We start from the raw sequence: 17000 nt of genomic DNA on the forward strand, positions 1-17000 counted from the left end.
ATGTTGTCCTGCCGATTACTGCCAATAGAGGCGCCAGATTAGAAAACACTCCTATATGTCATTCTGGAGTGCACATGGTCAAATGATGCATTTGGTTTGATGCATATCGAACACATCAGAGGCTGAAAGCTAAAAGCTACCTCAACGAAGAACAGCAGCAGTGTTCTGTGTAAGGAACAAGCTGGATATTAAGCATGAATAGCTGATCAGACAGAAAGAATAGCAAAGAAAAGAGCATCTTCTACAGAAACTCAAATTTTACTTCCTGATAATGTCACATTAAATTAAAAATTGTGGAAGATTTGTCCTTCTCCATCTTTTCTTCCAAACATGTACTGTATTTGGGTGTGACCTCTGTGAAACAGAAGTCACACCCTTCTTGCTGCAGCTGACATCAGACATTAAAGCAGTGTCCAGTGTTTAGAGAGCAGTGTGTATGTGTGTGTATGTGTGTGTGTGTGTGTGTGTGTGTGTGTGTGTGTGTGTGTGTGTGTGTGTGTTAGCAGGGGGGGTGTAAATTATTCAGTAGTGGTGGGTTCCTCTCAGGGGCAGATGGAAGTAAAAGAAGAGCATCTACTTCTTCTTCCCTCTGCTGACCTGCTCAGTGCCATCAGCAGCCCCCAGCGTGCAGCTGGGCCGCTTATTAATTATTCATCGTTATAACTCTATGAAAGGTATACAGAGGCCCTCAGCTATCTGCCAATGCCTCTTTATCACTTTCTCTTTCCTTCTCTCCAACCCTCAGAGCCAATAAATGCTTTGGAGTTCTCCAGTAAAAACCAACAGTTTTGAACTCAGAGATTTAATTCTTGTTCCATATTTTCTTATTAGATGTGAAGAGTTGAAAATGAGTCAAATAACTAGAAGCAAGACTGTGGCATTTGTCTTCATTAGCTGGACTCAACACTGAACTCAAGAGACTGTTGCACCCTAAATGTGTTCTGAGAAATCTCTTTTTTTGGCTGGACCACAACAGTGGAGCCGGTCTTATAACTGCAATTGTCCATGACTGAGTGAGTAGCTGAGTGATGAAGTTACACCTTTGGTCAGCCAAAGTCAGCCGAAGACGGCCAGAGCTTTGGAGAGCCAAGTATCCCAGAATACTAGATGAAATGCTAAAATGATTGCCACCGTGATAACTTTCCAGAGTTGTAAAATCCTGTCTCAGAGTACTATAAACCACTGTGCAGTGTTTTAACATCTGATAAATTTGCAAATTCATGGATTGATTACTCAAACAAGCCTTTCTACGTTACATTTCATCCTCTGACAAAGCTTTCAAATGTTACTTTTACAACGGTTTTCACCTGAAAACGACAGCTTCTGTAATTTTTAAATACTTAAAATGACATATGTTTTCTCAACAAAACCTTCTGGTCATCTGAATAACTGCTGTCTGCACAGATGGAAGAAGTTTGACATTGATAAAAGACAGCAAAAATATCATAATACATCTTTACCTTTATTAGATATTAGGCAGCATAGAGCAGACAGGAAACGAAGGTAAAGAGAGGGATGATATACAACAAAGGTCCCTGGCTGTATTTGTAGTACTCTGTTGGTTAATTTCATGACCACAATCTTTCCCCAACCTTAAAGAGGACATATCATGCTTTTTGGTGATTTTCTGTCATTTAAATACTGTTAAAATGTCAGATATTGATATTAAACATCTGTGAGGTGAATGTATGTAAAAATGCTCCCTGAAAGTCATGTTCAGTCTGCTCTAAAGGCTCAGTTTGTAAAGTTACCTCTACTTCCTCCTCGTGATGACATCAGATTGTTCAAACACGCCCACAAACGGCTCTTCGTTCCGTAGCCTTTGTTGCTAATGTTGTTCCACAAGTTGTTCATCCACTTGCATATTTCAGATCGGATTTGGGCTCAAACACGTACATTACCATTGACAAGTTTACATTTTGTGTAAAGAACGAGAAAAAGAAGTGAAATCCTACTACTACTGTTTGTTTCTGTAGCCTCTGGAAGCTAACCAATCAGAACACAGTGGGCTCATCAGGAGGCGGGCCTTAAAGAGACAGGAGCTAAAACGGCCTGTTTCAGACAGAGGCTGAACTGAGGGGCAGCAAAACTATAAGATAAAGAGTTTTTTTAAAAAAAAAAGAGTAAAAACCATTGAGAAAACCGTTGCATTTAAAAACCATAAATCATGCAAAGATATTCCAGTAGAGCCCAAGAGTAAGAAATATAGAGCTGGAAATGTGCATGATACGTCCCCTTTAACCAAGTAGTTTTAGTTGCCTAGACATAACCGAAGAACAAAAAAGTTCACAGAAGATTTTATGTCCATGTACACATCTATCTAGTACTTATAATGCAATTTTGATATGATATTCATACCTTTATTTTGTGGCCACTCTAGTGATGAAATAATTATAGCTTGTTCTGCTTGCATGTATCCAAGTCCCAGATGAAATATGATGTCTCATCATAGCTCATCTATAAATACAAGTGTTTTAACACCCTCACCTTTATTTGAGGAAGACAATTAGCGGTTGAAATGTTGTCGTATCCATTTAGAAGTAAAGAGGAACACAATGACACTTTTTTGTTCTTTTGTGTAGATAAATTTGTCTGTACCTACTGATGATTTCCTAAACATAACCAAACCTTAAACATTGCAGAAAACACTCATATAAATCAATTTCGTCCATCATATGGGCCATTTTGGAAGACAATGACCAATGTTTTCTTTTAAAATTCCTCTCCAGCTCCACTGAAAGTCTTTTTCATTTGTATTGTGCATTCTGGCTCACTGTCACACTGTCATGATTTACTGGGACACTTGAACAGAACAGATCCATCATTACTATCATTAGTAACACCTGTGCTTTTCCTACTATGACAAGTCAAAGCGTCTGCTGTGAAAAAGGCCTAGTGGTGTTTTAGCAACAGATATCCAAAAATATTTAACATAACATTAAATATAGACACCACTAAGGGTTAGTATGAAAAAAAAAGATTACAAAAATAACCAAATCTTTAAATAAACTAGTCTTGCGTGACAAGCTGGATAACATGAGTAAAGTGGCACATGTGTGACCGTGATGCAAGAGGATTTGACTTCTGGGAGGACACAATCTTCTTATTCACATTCTCTCTGTGTGTGTCTGTCCCCCCTGACCCACTGTAATCCTGTGGTCTACACTGTAATCCACACACACACACACACACACACACACACACACACACACACAGAGTTCAGGATCAGTCTCTGCCAAGAACACAAACTCAGGTCTAATGATAGAGCGTATGATCTATCAGGAGCTGTATCTAACCTTTATCATACATAAATATATTTAAAACGTGACAGATGCAAACACACACACACAGAGTCTTGTAAATACACATTCATGTTTATTACCATTTACTATTTACATAAGACTATAGATCGTTAGACTTTTTGACATAGACTTTTCATTTAAAACATTCATATTTTTTCCACAATCCCTTTTTCTTGTCAAAAGAAAAAGTAATTCATATCCAATAGTAACAACTGTACAAAGACAGCCTGGTAGGTACAATAATTTACTTAAAAACTGTTCATATTTTAGTCAATGCAAATCATGTGACAACAAAAAACATCCCATCACAACGTTTTTTTTTTTTTCTTTTTCCCCACAACGGAGCAGAGTGATCACAAATGACTAGAGCTTATATGTACATGCACTAAAGTGCTAGTGTTCAAAAGGCATGCAAATATTTGACTGATATTTGTACAACTGCCTTCCAAATATGCATAAGGTTATTCACTGTGTTGTCACCCATCGTCTACATGTTTACAGAGCCAAACATTCATCCAAAAGAACATAAAAATAAATAAGTACATTAGCATCAGAAATGACATCATGTGTCTCTGCTTCAGACCCGAAGAAGCAGAAGTTGTTGGTTTTTTTTTTGTTTGTTTGTTTGCTTGCTTGTGTTGTCTTTCCTCTCCTTGAAAACTGAATTCAAGCTTCAAAGGCTGGCAACAAAAAATAAAAGATTTGCTTTCATAGAAAAAAATAGTTTGAGCATGAATTGATGCAGGACGAAACATAAAAGACATTTAAGTAAAAAAAAAAAAAAAGAAGAAATCTGTAAACAGAAAAGAAAAAAAAGGTGTAAACTTCATATAAATGCGACAGCTGACGTACAGTTTTCACCTGAAAAAAGGTTCAAGATTGTGATTAAAATATATAAATGTATTAAATACATATATACACACACATGTGGGGTGATGAGTAACTCAAGTGTGTACAGGCACCTTTTATGGAAATGTAGTTTTTATGTGATTTTTTGTTGTTGATGTTTTTTTTTGTTGTTGTTGTTGATGGTATTACAGTACATTCCAGGTTCTTCTAAAAAGAAGTTCTGGTTGTTTTTCCTCGATGGTCAGCTGGTGCTACTGGGTGGATCCCAACCCCCCTCCCTTCAGGCTCTGTCTCTTGGGAGTCTCTAGATTTGGGGGGGGGGGTTTCTGAGGTACTGGGTCTTTTTAGGCTCCGACAAGGAGAGGCAGGCTGAGGTGGAGGAGGGAGAGCGGAGGTAGAGGACGGCCTCACGCCGGCTCCTCACTCTCCAGGATGGTTTTCCAATGTCCCGGTGGCGGAAAGGTGAATCTCCTCTTTGAACCCTCGCTCCACTTAGGGGAGAGGGAAGGGGAGCGGGCGGCCCAGCGCGAGGGGGGTCTTCGGTTGGCTGGGCGGGCCGGTCTCAGGAAGCAGGAGTCCAAGGGCGGAGCCACCGGAGAGCGAGGCAGGTCCTGCCAATGACAAGCAGCTGTCAGAGAGAGGGGAGAGCAACGAGGCGGCTGCCATCGGTCAGCGCCGAAGAAAACAGGAAGCGAACAGATTCAAAACGGACAAACAAGAATGAAAGAAAGTGAAAGAAAAGTGATCAGGGGTCAGATGTATAAAAACAGAAGAGATGAACGAAGGATAATGACAAAGAGGGAATTTAATCTTATTTGTCTTTAAATTAGTGGAGCTCCAGTTTATTCCTGCAGAAGATTGTGTCATATAGCTGAAAGCTCCATAACAAAAGAGTAAGTGGACCTTGAGTTGAGATTGTTTTGTTGACAGTTGTTTCCCAGATCAAGAAGGAACTGTGTAGATTAATCAGACTACAGTAGATGGTACATTATTGAAGTTACATATACAACCCTTATTTTAATAGAATTTCACTGACTACATCACAACATGTATTCAGGCACTGTCTGTCAATGAAATGCTTATGAATTAATGATCATATGGAATCTAAACCTCTAAAAAAACTTTCAGTTTTCTATCAAACTTTGCCCAGTTTTATCATAGATCATCTTTTCATCTTCAAATCACCAATCATCTGTGCTCACTGGTAACTTTTAGCAGCAGTTAGTGGTGTCGTTGTACTAGAGTGTCTGATACTCAGGTGTATTTCTAAAGTCCTGTCCCCCCTCTGTATGTAGGGTCGGCTGAACAGGTGCAGCCATTCTAATAATATACAAAAAAACAGGAACTTTAGAGTTTCAACCCACTGCTGAGACATTTATACAAGCTCACGAGTGCAGATGTTTTTATCATCTGTCACCTGCTGCATCACCAGTTTTACCCTCCTTCCACCACTTGATTGTGCTCAGTCTAATAATGCACACCTGTTTTCACTATCAGTGATTGAGCAGATGACCTGCACCGACATCAACACCAAGAGCAGCATAATATAGGAAGTGTGACCTCCTTTTACTAAATCATAATGAATAAAACTACACAACTTCAACAAGCTTGTGTTATGTTATCTGTACTTGATTTGACTGATAAATTACCTGATGAACTGGCAAAAACACGACACTGAAATGAACGATTTACATAAAATTATTCTGATACAGTAGTAGTGGGGAACAGGATTTACTGTATACTACGTTCATGTCATATTGGAGTTATCGTAATTAACAGTTTCAAACTTGTGCACAACATTCACACCAAAATCAAAGTTGTAATTTTCGATTACCGAATAGAGATCTGGTAATCTGAATTTCCAAAGCAGAATTGAAGGTCTAAAAGAAAGAGGGCGTCATATGTTTTATTGTATGGATTGTTAAGCCCCTTGAGGCATATTTGTAATCGGTGACATTGGGCTTTATAAATAAAATTGATTTTGATTTGACCTAATTGCGACTGGGAAACTGCGATTTTCCTGAAAGTGCAGATACATCCCGCTTGCACTGAATAACACATGTATGCCTTACGTCAGCGAATGTCCATCTTTCAAGGTAATTAACCCCAGATTTAATGGATATAATGTCACATTGTCAATGCACAGTATTTTTAACCCTAACACGACCAACCCTGTAATAATACAACCGTCTTGAATTGTGTGATGACATTGAAATGGAAGAATTCAGTATAACACCACAAACTACAGCCTCAAAAATGACCATACAGTTAAATCAACAGTGTTCTGTCAGCATGCTGTTAGGCTCACAGGTGTATAATAACACAGGAGCTGCTTTAGAGCTGTTAGAGAACACTGCTGGTGTCAGATGAAGGACAAAACTGTCCTGGTTTGTGTCCAAACACAAGTGTAACAACCACATTTATGGATTGTGCCTGTAGGCATAATTTCACACTGGCTGAGATGTAAAATACTGAATAATGCAAACGCAAGGCTTTATAAATCTGGCTCAAGACTGTGTGTGCATATTTCTGCTATGATGCATCCACAGATCAATGGTGTTTTCAGACCACAGAGAGTTTTATACATCTGTCCCCTGGATTAATAAGAGAAATTGAGGAAAAGAGGGCAATAAGAAGAAAGAAAAGTGGCTTTGGGTGAGTTTTTTCCCCCCTTAGAATGATGTCAGAGTGTGATTGGGTGAACGATCACACCGGGACATCACACCACTGGCCTGATTTATAAATAGCTCATCTCCAGGCGTTAGATTTTGGCTGAAGGATGGGGGACACGGAGCCCGCAAAGCTACAATCTAGTTCTGCTAAAAATACACGGCAGTCAGGCTACGGTGGCGTGAGAGGATGAACTAAGGAGAAATCAAATCAGATGGATGGAAGGATGGATCCACCAGTGAGTGATGTGTTACACAACCTGCAAGACGTCCTGATAAATAGGCGGGAAAACAAGTCACAGAGACGGATGGGCGGCGTCAGCGCCAAATAGACGTCTCCATCAATAAATCATTTGTTTTCTGAATACCACTGATGGATAGTGTACACGCCGGAAATACAGATAAGTAGTTTAATGGGCGGCTTGTGGGTTAATACAAGATTTCCTACGTGATGCTAATACATCAGATCACACAACGCCACAGATCATGCACCAGTTAAGTGTACAGGAAGTCACTGAAAACAGCAACGTGAACTCCACATCAGCCCTGACTTCTCAGTAGATGCTTTCGCCTTAAAGGAAAAATCCACCGTGCAACACTTTAAAACAGCTAAAGGTGATACATTCTGCATTTAGGGGCCCATTTTCTTTTCTTACAATTAGCCAAATGGAAAGGAAATGGAAAGCATTGAAGTTTCTGTGCAGCAATGGAAAAAACTTCAGTTTTCTAAAATTTTAGGTTATAATCCTTAAGATTTTCATTATATCAAACCTACATTTTTCTATTCATAGCATTTTTTTCTTTAATTGTCTCCCTATACGATAGTTTTCACTGCTACTGGTGGAGTCCACTTTTCCTATGCAGGGTTGAAATTGCTCAAAGGAGTACAAGTGGATTCACAGGAAATGATGCGTGCAGGTACAACACTGCTGACAGTCTTTTCGAATCTGTTTTACTAAAACAAAATGATGCAATTAGTCTCAGTGCATCGTTTGTTTGGCTGCACTATAAACAGATACACTAATTGCTATTCCTTTGTTGCATTTTTGACAGAGTAGCAGCTAAAGGCGTGTTTGCTGCTCTCTGTGGCGGAAAATTTCGAACAAAAACCTGAAACTTTTATTATTAAAACAGACTTGCTGTTACTGCCAATAACCACATGTGTTCCCAAATCAACCAGGACTGAAAAGTTAAGGATTATAATTTAAAAGTTTAGTGTTTTCTTTTCAAACTGAACACTTTGCATCAACGTGTAACAGAGCCAGCCATCTTTTTTTTATAATTTGTGTAGCCCACAACTAAATGCAAAACTTTCTGGCAATTGCTTTGTCAAAAGGCATTCTGGGAAATGTAGGAAATCACTCACTGTGATTAAATTTGTAAATGGGACCACCAGAAAATGCAATTTCAGCACCTCATCCCAAACCAACTCCTGGAATGTACCACATGGTGACAAAACATACTGGTGTGTCAGAAGGTGGATTTTTCCTTTAAGCATGCAAAATATTCAGTTAATATCCACCAGACAAACAACCCAGAGAGGTGAGAGAGCACAGACAGTGATGCGTGTTAGCAGCCGTCTTCGTCAGTGAATCTTTTTGCAGGTCTTGTTAGTGTGAGAGGAAATGGTGAGGGAACTGTAAGAGGAAACAGAGCACTGTATGGATATAAATATGTGAATAAAAGCAGTAAAACGTCACAAGAAAAGATCACAGTCCATCCAGTTGCACACATGGTGACACAAACAGGAGGACCTGGTAGAAACACAGTGTTAGAACAATCCAAGATAAGGTCAGAAGGACAACAAAGAACCTGTGCTGAGGAATGTGAGGCTACAAGAGTGAAACATGTCCAAAAGAGTCATCTGTTTGTGTCATGTTTACTGGTGCATATTTTTTTTATACCAAAAATTGATACCACCAGTAATCAAGACACAATATGATGACTGTTTGAGTCACGTGAGCCGAGTTTGTGAGCTTTAAACGACCATACCGACTGTTTTGCAGGATTTATCCCATTATTGACAAATTCTACATATTTTACAACACCGCCATCTCTTTTCTGTATGGTATGACAATCAACTGTCTTAAACTACAGTAATCTAGTGCACAAAGAGAGGATTGTACTGAAAAATATGGCGTTTTGGTGAAAAGCAAATTAACATTCAGCAACTGTTGTCAAAATATTGATGTTCTTGTGTTTGTCTTCCAGGTTTGTCTCTAAGAACCAGTCTGTTAGCGGCCTACAGTAGCTAATATTAAGCATTTACATATCAGCTAATGCTAGCTGGTAATGTCAGCGTTAGCTCTGCTTTCGACCCATTTATTCAGTTACCTCGGACATTACTTTACCTAACCATAATCACATTTATCACATTTGTCCAAATATTCTTTTTAAAACTGTGACTTCCAGTTTCCTGGGCAATGTTGATGTTAGCTCACTAGCATCTAGCATTAGTAGATTTCACTGTTCATTATCGAGTCAGCTAAAGCGTGTTTGCCATTTTGAAGTGTGTCTGAATGTCTAGTGAGAATTACTTTTCCTTATTAGTGGACTCAAATTAAACCCACAAAGCAACATTAAAAATTAGTGTTTATCAGCAGTAACTAACCAAGTTTTATCATTATGTGTTGTGAAGACAGAAAAAAGTGTAAATTTAGATGACTACTGGATTAAGACAACGGCCTAAATTGTGAATGAAATTAGGGCTGCAACAAATCATTTTCATCAATTAATATGCTGATTATTTTCTTGTTTAATTGATGAACAAATTCTTAAAAAATAGTTCTCAGTGGCCACATTGTCTTCAGTTTTCTTGTTTTGTCTAACTAACAGTCTACAATGTTAAGATATTCAATCTATTTCCAAATATGATAATGAAAAGCAGCAAATCATCATATTTGAGAAGCTAGAACCATCAAATGTTTGGCATTTTTGCTTGAAAAATAACCATACAAATAATAATTTTCTGTCTGTTGACTAATCAATTAATCAACTAATTGTAGTAGCTATAAATGAATTTGTTTAGTTTTGCCATCTGACACACTATAGTCCTCCATAATGAATTCCCTGTATAGTGAATAGTGAATGACTGAACAATATCTGACAATATCGCTCATGATAGTTGCAATTTTCAGCAAACAACTCTTAAAATCTGGGATGTTGCAGCCGTCCAGTGCAGCTTGTTGCTCTCAGCTGCACTGGACCTCACCAGTATAAATACTGAACATCTTATTAAATGTTCTCTGCGATGGATTACCTCTCTCATGCAAGTCTCTCCAATCGGATTTTCATACCATACTGGCAGGAATGTTCATTTAAATCTAATAATCTAAAAATGTATGGTATGGGATTTGAGATTTGAATAAATGGGATTTATGGTAAATGGGATAAAATATGCAAAAACAGCAGTATGGTCCTTTAAAAAAAAACAGATGGTCTATACCAAAAAAACTGAGCATGCGCGCATTAACACTAAGAAACATATGCAAGGCCGTCGCACAACTTTTGACACCACTCCGATGGCTTCACACACTGTCACTCTGCTGTCCTGTGAAGCATGCATTAATGAAGAGGGTGAGGAGGGAGGGAGGTTTGCAGGGGGTGAGGTGAGAGGTCCGTGTGGCTGGTGAACCCCCCGCCAAAGGTCGTAGAGGAAGAGGAGGAGGAAGAGGAACTTACATCACGGAGACAAGCAGAGTTAGAGTCCCCAAGGAGTTGTTAGTATGACAGTGTGGTTCTGGATCAGAGCACAGCGGATAGGGAGGAGGAGGAGGAGGAGGGAGAGATAAAGCCCAGAAGGGAGGAGAGAGAGGGGAGGAGGAGGAGGAGGAGGAGGGAAGATAGAGCGGGAAATGTTAATCGGTAAAATCGGGCAAAGAGGAAGAGGAGATACATGATAAGTCTGGCATATCAAAGGCAGAGAGGTCGACCGGGAGAAATAAGGTGACTGATTTCAGCCCAAAGACCACACAGACAGCACTTTACACACACCCATTCACTTTAGACCTGGAAGAAACACAAGGGGAGCTTTGATGGGAAGCTGACCTTGATGTAGATACACACAGACCAGCCAGATATAATGTTGGATAAGATACGCTAAGAATAATCCATAGTAGGGATGGGCGATATGATGATACACTGTAAATACTGTGAGATTTGTTAATTGACTATACTGAAGTAGCTGTCTCTTTAATATTTCTGTTTATATTAGACAATTATACCATTGCAGATAAAGCTGCAAATCAGAAGATTGAGTGCATTTATAAGATTTTTTGTCTCCATGTGAAGAAGTATTGTGTGATAATCAATTAATTCAAGTTATTTATCTCACTCTTTGTTACTCTTTGTGCAAGTTAGACTATTAGTGTAGCACTTACCGTCTAAATATCTTTGAAATTGTCCTTGATGTCATTCATCAAGGAAAAATGTGCTGATTACAACTTCCTAAAAGTGAGGAATTGCTGCTTTTCTCCATTTTATATCTTTGTAAGTTTAATTCAAACTTTCAGTTTTGAACTTTTGGTTAAAGGAAGCAAACTATGTCAATGTCACATCTCAGGAAAATTGTGCTGCGTCGTTTTCACTATTTTCTCATATTTTATAGACTTAATGATTAAAAAATAATTGAAAATTAATCATTAATTGTAGCCCTGAATCATTGGGTTAGCAAATATAATAATTATTACAATAATATGATAATTTGATAATGAAGGATTAGGATTTGAAATGTTTCAGTTTTTGATGATGACATTTCCTTAAGATGAAACAAGTGGTCAATTAATCAATTAGTCAGTCAACAGAAAATGAATTTACAACCATTTTGATCACTTATTATAAAAATATTTTTGCTGGTTCCAGCTACTCAAATGTGAGATTTTACTTTTTCTCTGTTTTATATTATTGAAAATTATATCTTTTAGTTCAAGACTATTTGTTGGACTATTTTCTCACATTTTATACACTAAACAATTAATTTATCTTAAATAATCACTAGTTGCAACACTGTATTTCTAGTAAATTTACAAAAACATACATTGCTGTTACAATATTATAGTACATATACAGTGAATGGTGAATAAAATTATATATATTTATATCGCCCAACCTTAAACCAAACTAATGTTTCAATTAGTTTAATCCATGTCAACTGTAAATGGTTTAAATGGGGATTTTTCATGGTGATGAAATTTCCCTTTTCCTCACGTCTGTGTGTATCTATCAATTCAAATCATACAAAGCAACAGCAATTTATGACCAATGTCCAGGTCTATATCACAATATTGACATATTGCGCGCTTTATACCATGGCAATCCATTATTTTGCTCTGTTCGAGCTGTGACCTTCATCCACACGAGTCACAGCATCACTTAGTGAATGACCGCGGCAAACACACACATGACTGTCATCCATAAAATCACATATCAGATACCAATCGTCTGTTCTGCACATCAGTGAACAGCAGCTGGTGAAACCCTGATGTCAGTGGACATATTAACCAACATATTTGGGATTAAGTTGCTTACTGTTCATTTTATGGTTTTAAATGTACAGTTTGTCTGGAGGTATATTGTTTAAATGTACAGCTTTAATACAAAATGACCTACTTTCATGAGGTTCTTATCTGTCTGCTATTGAAATAGAGAGCCATATAAGAGGTGCATCAGTACATATAGTACGCTGAATGTATATTTCTCTCCATTTCATAATTTAAACATGAGCAGCAATGTTTCCCAAGATGGTTTTCTATCTATATTTATTTTTTCCTACAGGTCAGCTGAATGGGTGTCGACAGGGGCCCGACCGACATGTCAGAGCGCTGATTTCATTAAGTGAAATTATCACTTTTGGAAGATGTTTTTGAACCTTATTTTTTATTTATTAACAACACTGACATTACGAGTGTTGCCCAAATTAAATCCCAGATAGAAATTGTAGTGCTGATAATGATGAATTATGTCACTTTGTGACCCTGATCCCACTTAAATCATTACTGTGAGATCATCAGACACATAAATCATATTTCGGTCGGGCCTCAGTGATAATTAAAGCACAGAAAATTAAAGCCAGACTACAAATCACTACAGCAAAGAAGAAAGTACAGAAGAAGAAAAAGAAACCTTAAAGAGTCTCTATGTACAGTGTGGAAAGAAAGTTTCAGTATTGCTGAGAAGGGTTAAATATTTTAACATTACCATTGCATCAGTCAGTGCTTTTGATCTGAGAAAAAAAGCATTAACATTTTAGTGATCATGCATATTATAATGTGGCTGATTTCTTTCTTAGTTTTTTTACTTGTTAGCCACAGATCTCTTAAAGTTTGTCTTCAACCATAACAGGGAAAATCCAAGGAAAAGTCATAAATATCATTGTGTCATAAAACATGGGCCCCAGATCAAATGAATGATGAAGCGATGAATCCAGTGCGTCTGTATATTTACCTCCATACATCCAGACTGTCCTCTGTCTGAGTCGGCCTGTCTGCTGTTGTCTCTGCTGTGGCTGCTCTGTCCTCCAGCCTGCAGCCTCCTCTCATCTCTAAAGCTCTGTTCCTGCAGCTTCTTATTGAGGATGCGGGCTGTGTTTTCAGCCAGCGTGTAGCCCGGAGGAGCTGACAGGTCCTGCCGTATGCTCACCACCTCTGGGTTTTTGTCCCCTTGCGTCTCCACTATCAGCTGCACGGGGCTGGGCGAACGCCCGCGGGCAGTTCGCAAGCATTCCTGCGTGTTCCTGGGATCTGTGGCGAGAGCCCCGTGAGCAGGGCTGGGCTCGGTGGTGGAGGGCGGAGTGGGGCGAGAGCGACTGGGAGACTTGTTGAACTTCTGCATGGAGTCGAAGACCACTGGGGTGTGGTCGATGATGTTGAAGAGGCTGGAGAGGCCGTCGTTGATGGTGGTGTGGACGGGGCTGTCACGAGTGGTGGTGGAGCGGGCCCACGCCGACTCGCTGTTGCCCTTCTGGGGTGTTGTAGGGGTGGGGGCTCGGCTCGTATTGGGCGGTTCTGCCTTGTTGGAAGTGGACAGTTTGCGCTGAAGCTTGGGTGAGCCGTACTTTGGCGAGCAGCAGGGTCGCTCAAACTTACTCTGGACCACAGGAGAATACTGAACCTTCCTCAGGCTGCGTGACGGAGAAGAGATGGGCGTGCTGCCGCCTTTCGGGGTGAGGCAACGGTGAGGGCTGCTGGTCAGGTTCCTTAGCAGGTCCGTCTGCAGACCCACGCTGATGGTCTGGGTGGTCTGAGTGCCTCGCGTGGTAAAACCGTTGGTTTGGCAGGCGGTGTCCCGGACAAGGGGCCCTGGCGGAGAGCGGATGGCGTTCCTCACAGAGATGGCCACCTCCTTCATGTCGTCGCTCAAGTTTCTGGAGAGCTGAAGCTCTAGAGAGGAGGCATAGCCTACTGTGGGGCAGATGGGAGACTGGTTAGGAGAAGTCCTCAGCCCCCCACCCTCCAGAAGGCCACATGCCCACCTCCCACTGCTGAACACCTCATCTTGCCCGCTGGCTCCCACCCCCGCCTCTCCTCCACCTCTGGCTTTGGTCCCCTTTGCGTACAGGAAGTCCGGGTCTTGGGCAGTAGGGCGCTCAGCTGCCCCAGTTCTGGTGGGGCTGTGGAGGATGTGCACCCCATAGTGCTCCACTCCCAACCCTGCCGCCCCTGCTCCGTTGCCCCTCAGTGGGGACTTGTGGCAGTGCTCAGGGCTGCTCAGGGTGCTGGTGGTCAGGGTGGCGCTGGTGGTGAGGAACCAGGAGGCTGGCTGGAATGGATCAGGAACGGGCTCTCCTCCCCGGGCCTCGGGGGTTTTTTCTCCCCACACCTCTCGAGCAGGACCTGGGCCAGAGGTGGATGATGGGAAGTCCCAGCCCTTATTGTTGAACTCCTCGATGTACTTGAGGTCGTCCGGGGACAGGGGCGGGGTGACGTCGTCTTGGCCCTGGTCACCGTGGCGGGTCTTGTCGGGGAGGAACGGCGAGCTGTCCATTAACCGCTGGAAGTCGCTCATGGAGCACACTGACTTGGCTCTGGATGGGACACATAGAACAGCACATTAACATTAACCTCAGCTGGGAAAAACATCAAACAAACAACTCAGTCATGATCTCATCTCCTTTATATTCCCACTGCAGAAAAAAAAAAACCTAAATGTTTGTGTGCGTCTTTTGAAAAGTAAGTTGATGCATTTTAATGTTTTAAAACTGTCTGAATTATTTAACAGCAAAGTGAGCTGGATCACTTCCTCGGCACAAGACAACATTTCACAGAAAAAAATCGCCAGGGGGAAACTCACTGTCACTTCAAGTAACAGTTAATAGAATCAACAGCCGATCTCCTGAGGGGCTGATGTGCATGTATGAGCAACAAAAATGCAGCAGGAGGCTGGATAATCTGCAGCCACTCCGACCACTTCTTCTGTGATGTATTTACTGTTGACATCCATAAAAACGCAGCAGCTTCTGCAGAATAGTTTGCCTGTAAAAACACTTTGAACTCAGTTTGACATTAAGCTTTTTCATAACGTTACCTGAGTAGACTCCCACCACCCATCTCCTCTTCTGGGTACGCAGGATCACCTTCTCTCTCTGAAATCTCATTCAGGGCCTGAAACACGACAGATACAACAATTAAATCATGTGGAAGAGGTTTCAATGGGAAAAATGATTCATAGACAGTAGCTTTTAGAAAAAATGAAAGCAGTATATTTACTAAAATAAGTGAATGTCAGCCATTTAAAAACAGGGAAACTCTGCAACAAAACATGGAAAGAACTAAATATACCAAACATGATACATACATACATTACATATTTTGCAGGCAAAAATGTTTAATGTTACACATCTATGTTAAGAATGACAATAGCATACAAACATTTGAATGATTTTTAAAATTGTTTTTATTACAACTACTTCAAGTTTTTATTAACCACAGATGACCGCCTCTGTTGTTGTTTCCCTATTCTTTTAAGATCAGACAACAACAAATCACCTCAATTCATTTTGGTGAAGCAGGTGTAATAAAATGGACTGAAAATGAAATTAACTTACAATATTACAAATACACAATTAGTAATAAAGATATTCTTCTTAACTAAAATTAAAACATGGTCTGTTCCAAAGTGATCAATTTAAATGAATTTTCATTAAGAAGCAAAATCCTCCACCTGAGCATCGAATATTGAAAGTCCCACTGCGGGACATTTGGATACAAAAAACTTGGTCAAGCTTTTTTGGAGAAATTTTATGAAAATTTTATGCCATTATTACATTTTCATCTTTTTTTATTTTCTCATGTGAGTTAGTCTCAAACTGTTACATTTGTTCTGCCTCATTATCAACATTGTCAGTCATCTATAAAGCACTTTTAACTGTATGAAAGGTCCTGTACAAATAAAGTTTGATTGATTTGTTTAATCGTTTTATTAAGTGGTTTGAACTATGGCTGCAACATGAAATTGTCATTAGTTATCAACAAATCAATCCATTAAATAAAATAGCGGAAAATAACCATTACCTCCATTAAATAATGGCCATTGGTTATTATGTAACTCCCCAGAGCCTAAAGTGAATTGCTTTTATTAACCTGCCCAACAGTCCAAAACCCAACGATATTAAGTTCACTTTCATATATGATAAAAAAAATCATTTAATTGTTATATTTCAGAGGATGGAACCAGTAAAATGTTCATATTTTGGCTTCAACAAAAGTCTACAGCTATGGTAGCAGCTCTGTGAGGCTGGCGCAGTGGGGCCTTGAGCTAAATGCTAACATTAGCATGCTGACAAAGACAATGCTAACAGACTGATGTTTAGCATGTATAATGTTAACCATGTTCTCCATGTTAGATTAGCATATTAGTATGCTAATTAGAGCTAAACAGTTAGAGTACAATTAGAGTACAGTTGAGGATGATGGGAGCATCATTGGTTTTGCAGTTAATGTATTTGGTCATAAACCACATTCAAATTTTGACCTGATGATGGAGATTAGATAGAAAGTTATTACATTTCATTCTGAAGGATACACAAACTAGATATTTTGGTCTGGACTAAAGCATTGGACCACTCCATTGTCATCCACTGACCCATTTCAGCATTGAACCCAAATTTTTGTCTCATCTCAACCTCTGCCTTCTTTACTTCCTGTTATGCAACATGCCTATTTTATACAGCACTTTGGTGCAAACT

General features: G+C 39.8%; 1 protein-coding gene across 4 annotated transcripts in view; it reads right to left on the reverse strand.

Annotated features, from left to right (window-relative positions):
• Positions 1–3353: 3353 nt before the first annotated feature.
• LOC122994192 (microtubule cross-linking factor 1) overlaps positions 3354–17000 on the reverse strand; it is a 76273-nt gene continuing 62626 nt past the window's right edge. For 2 of the 4 annotated variants that reach the window (XM_044368753.1, XM_044368752.1), the window contains 3 exons: positions 15341–15417; positions 13262–14840; positions 3354–4762 (listed from right to left, as the gene is read on the reverse strand). In XM_044368753.1, the coding sequence (XP_044224688.1) occupies positions 4559–4762; positions 13262–14840; positions 15341–15417 (1860 nt within the window). In that variant the 3' untranslated portion in view covers positions 3354–4558. Of the gene's footprint in view, positions 4763–10501; positions 10560–13015; positions 13041–13261; positions 14841–15340; positions 15418–17000 lie in introns of all 4 variants that reach the window. The other 2 variants (XM_044368755.1, XM_044368754.1) reach the window with 2 other exon arrangements.

Source organism: Thunnus albacares, chromosome 12 (genome assembly GCF_914725855.1).
Source record: "Thunnus albacares chromosome 12, fThuAlb1.1, whole genome shotgun sequence".
Lineage (NCBI taxonomy): Eukaryota > Metazoa > Chordata > Actinopteri > Scombriformes > Scombridae > Thunnus > Thunnus albacares.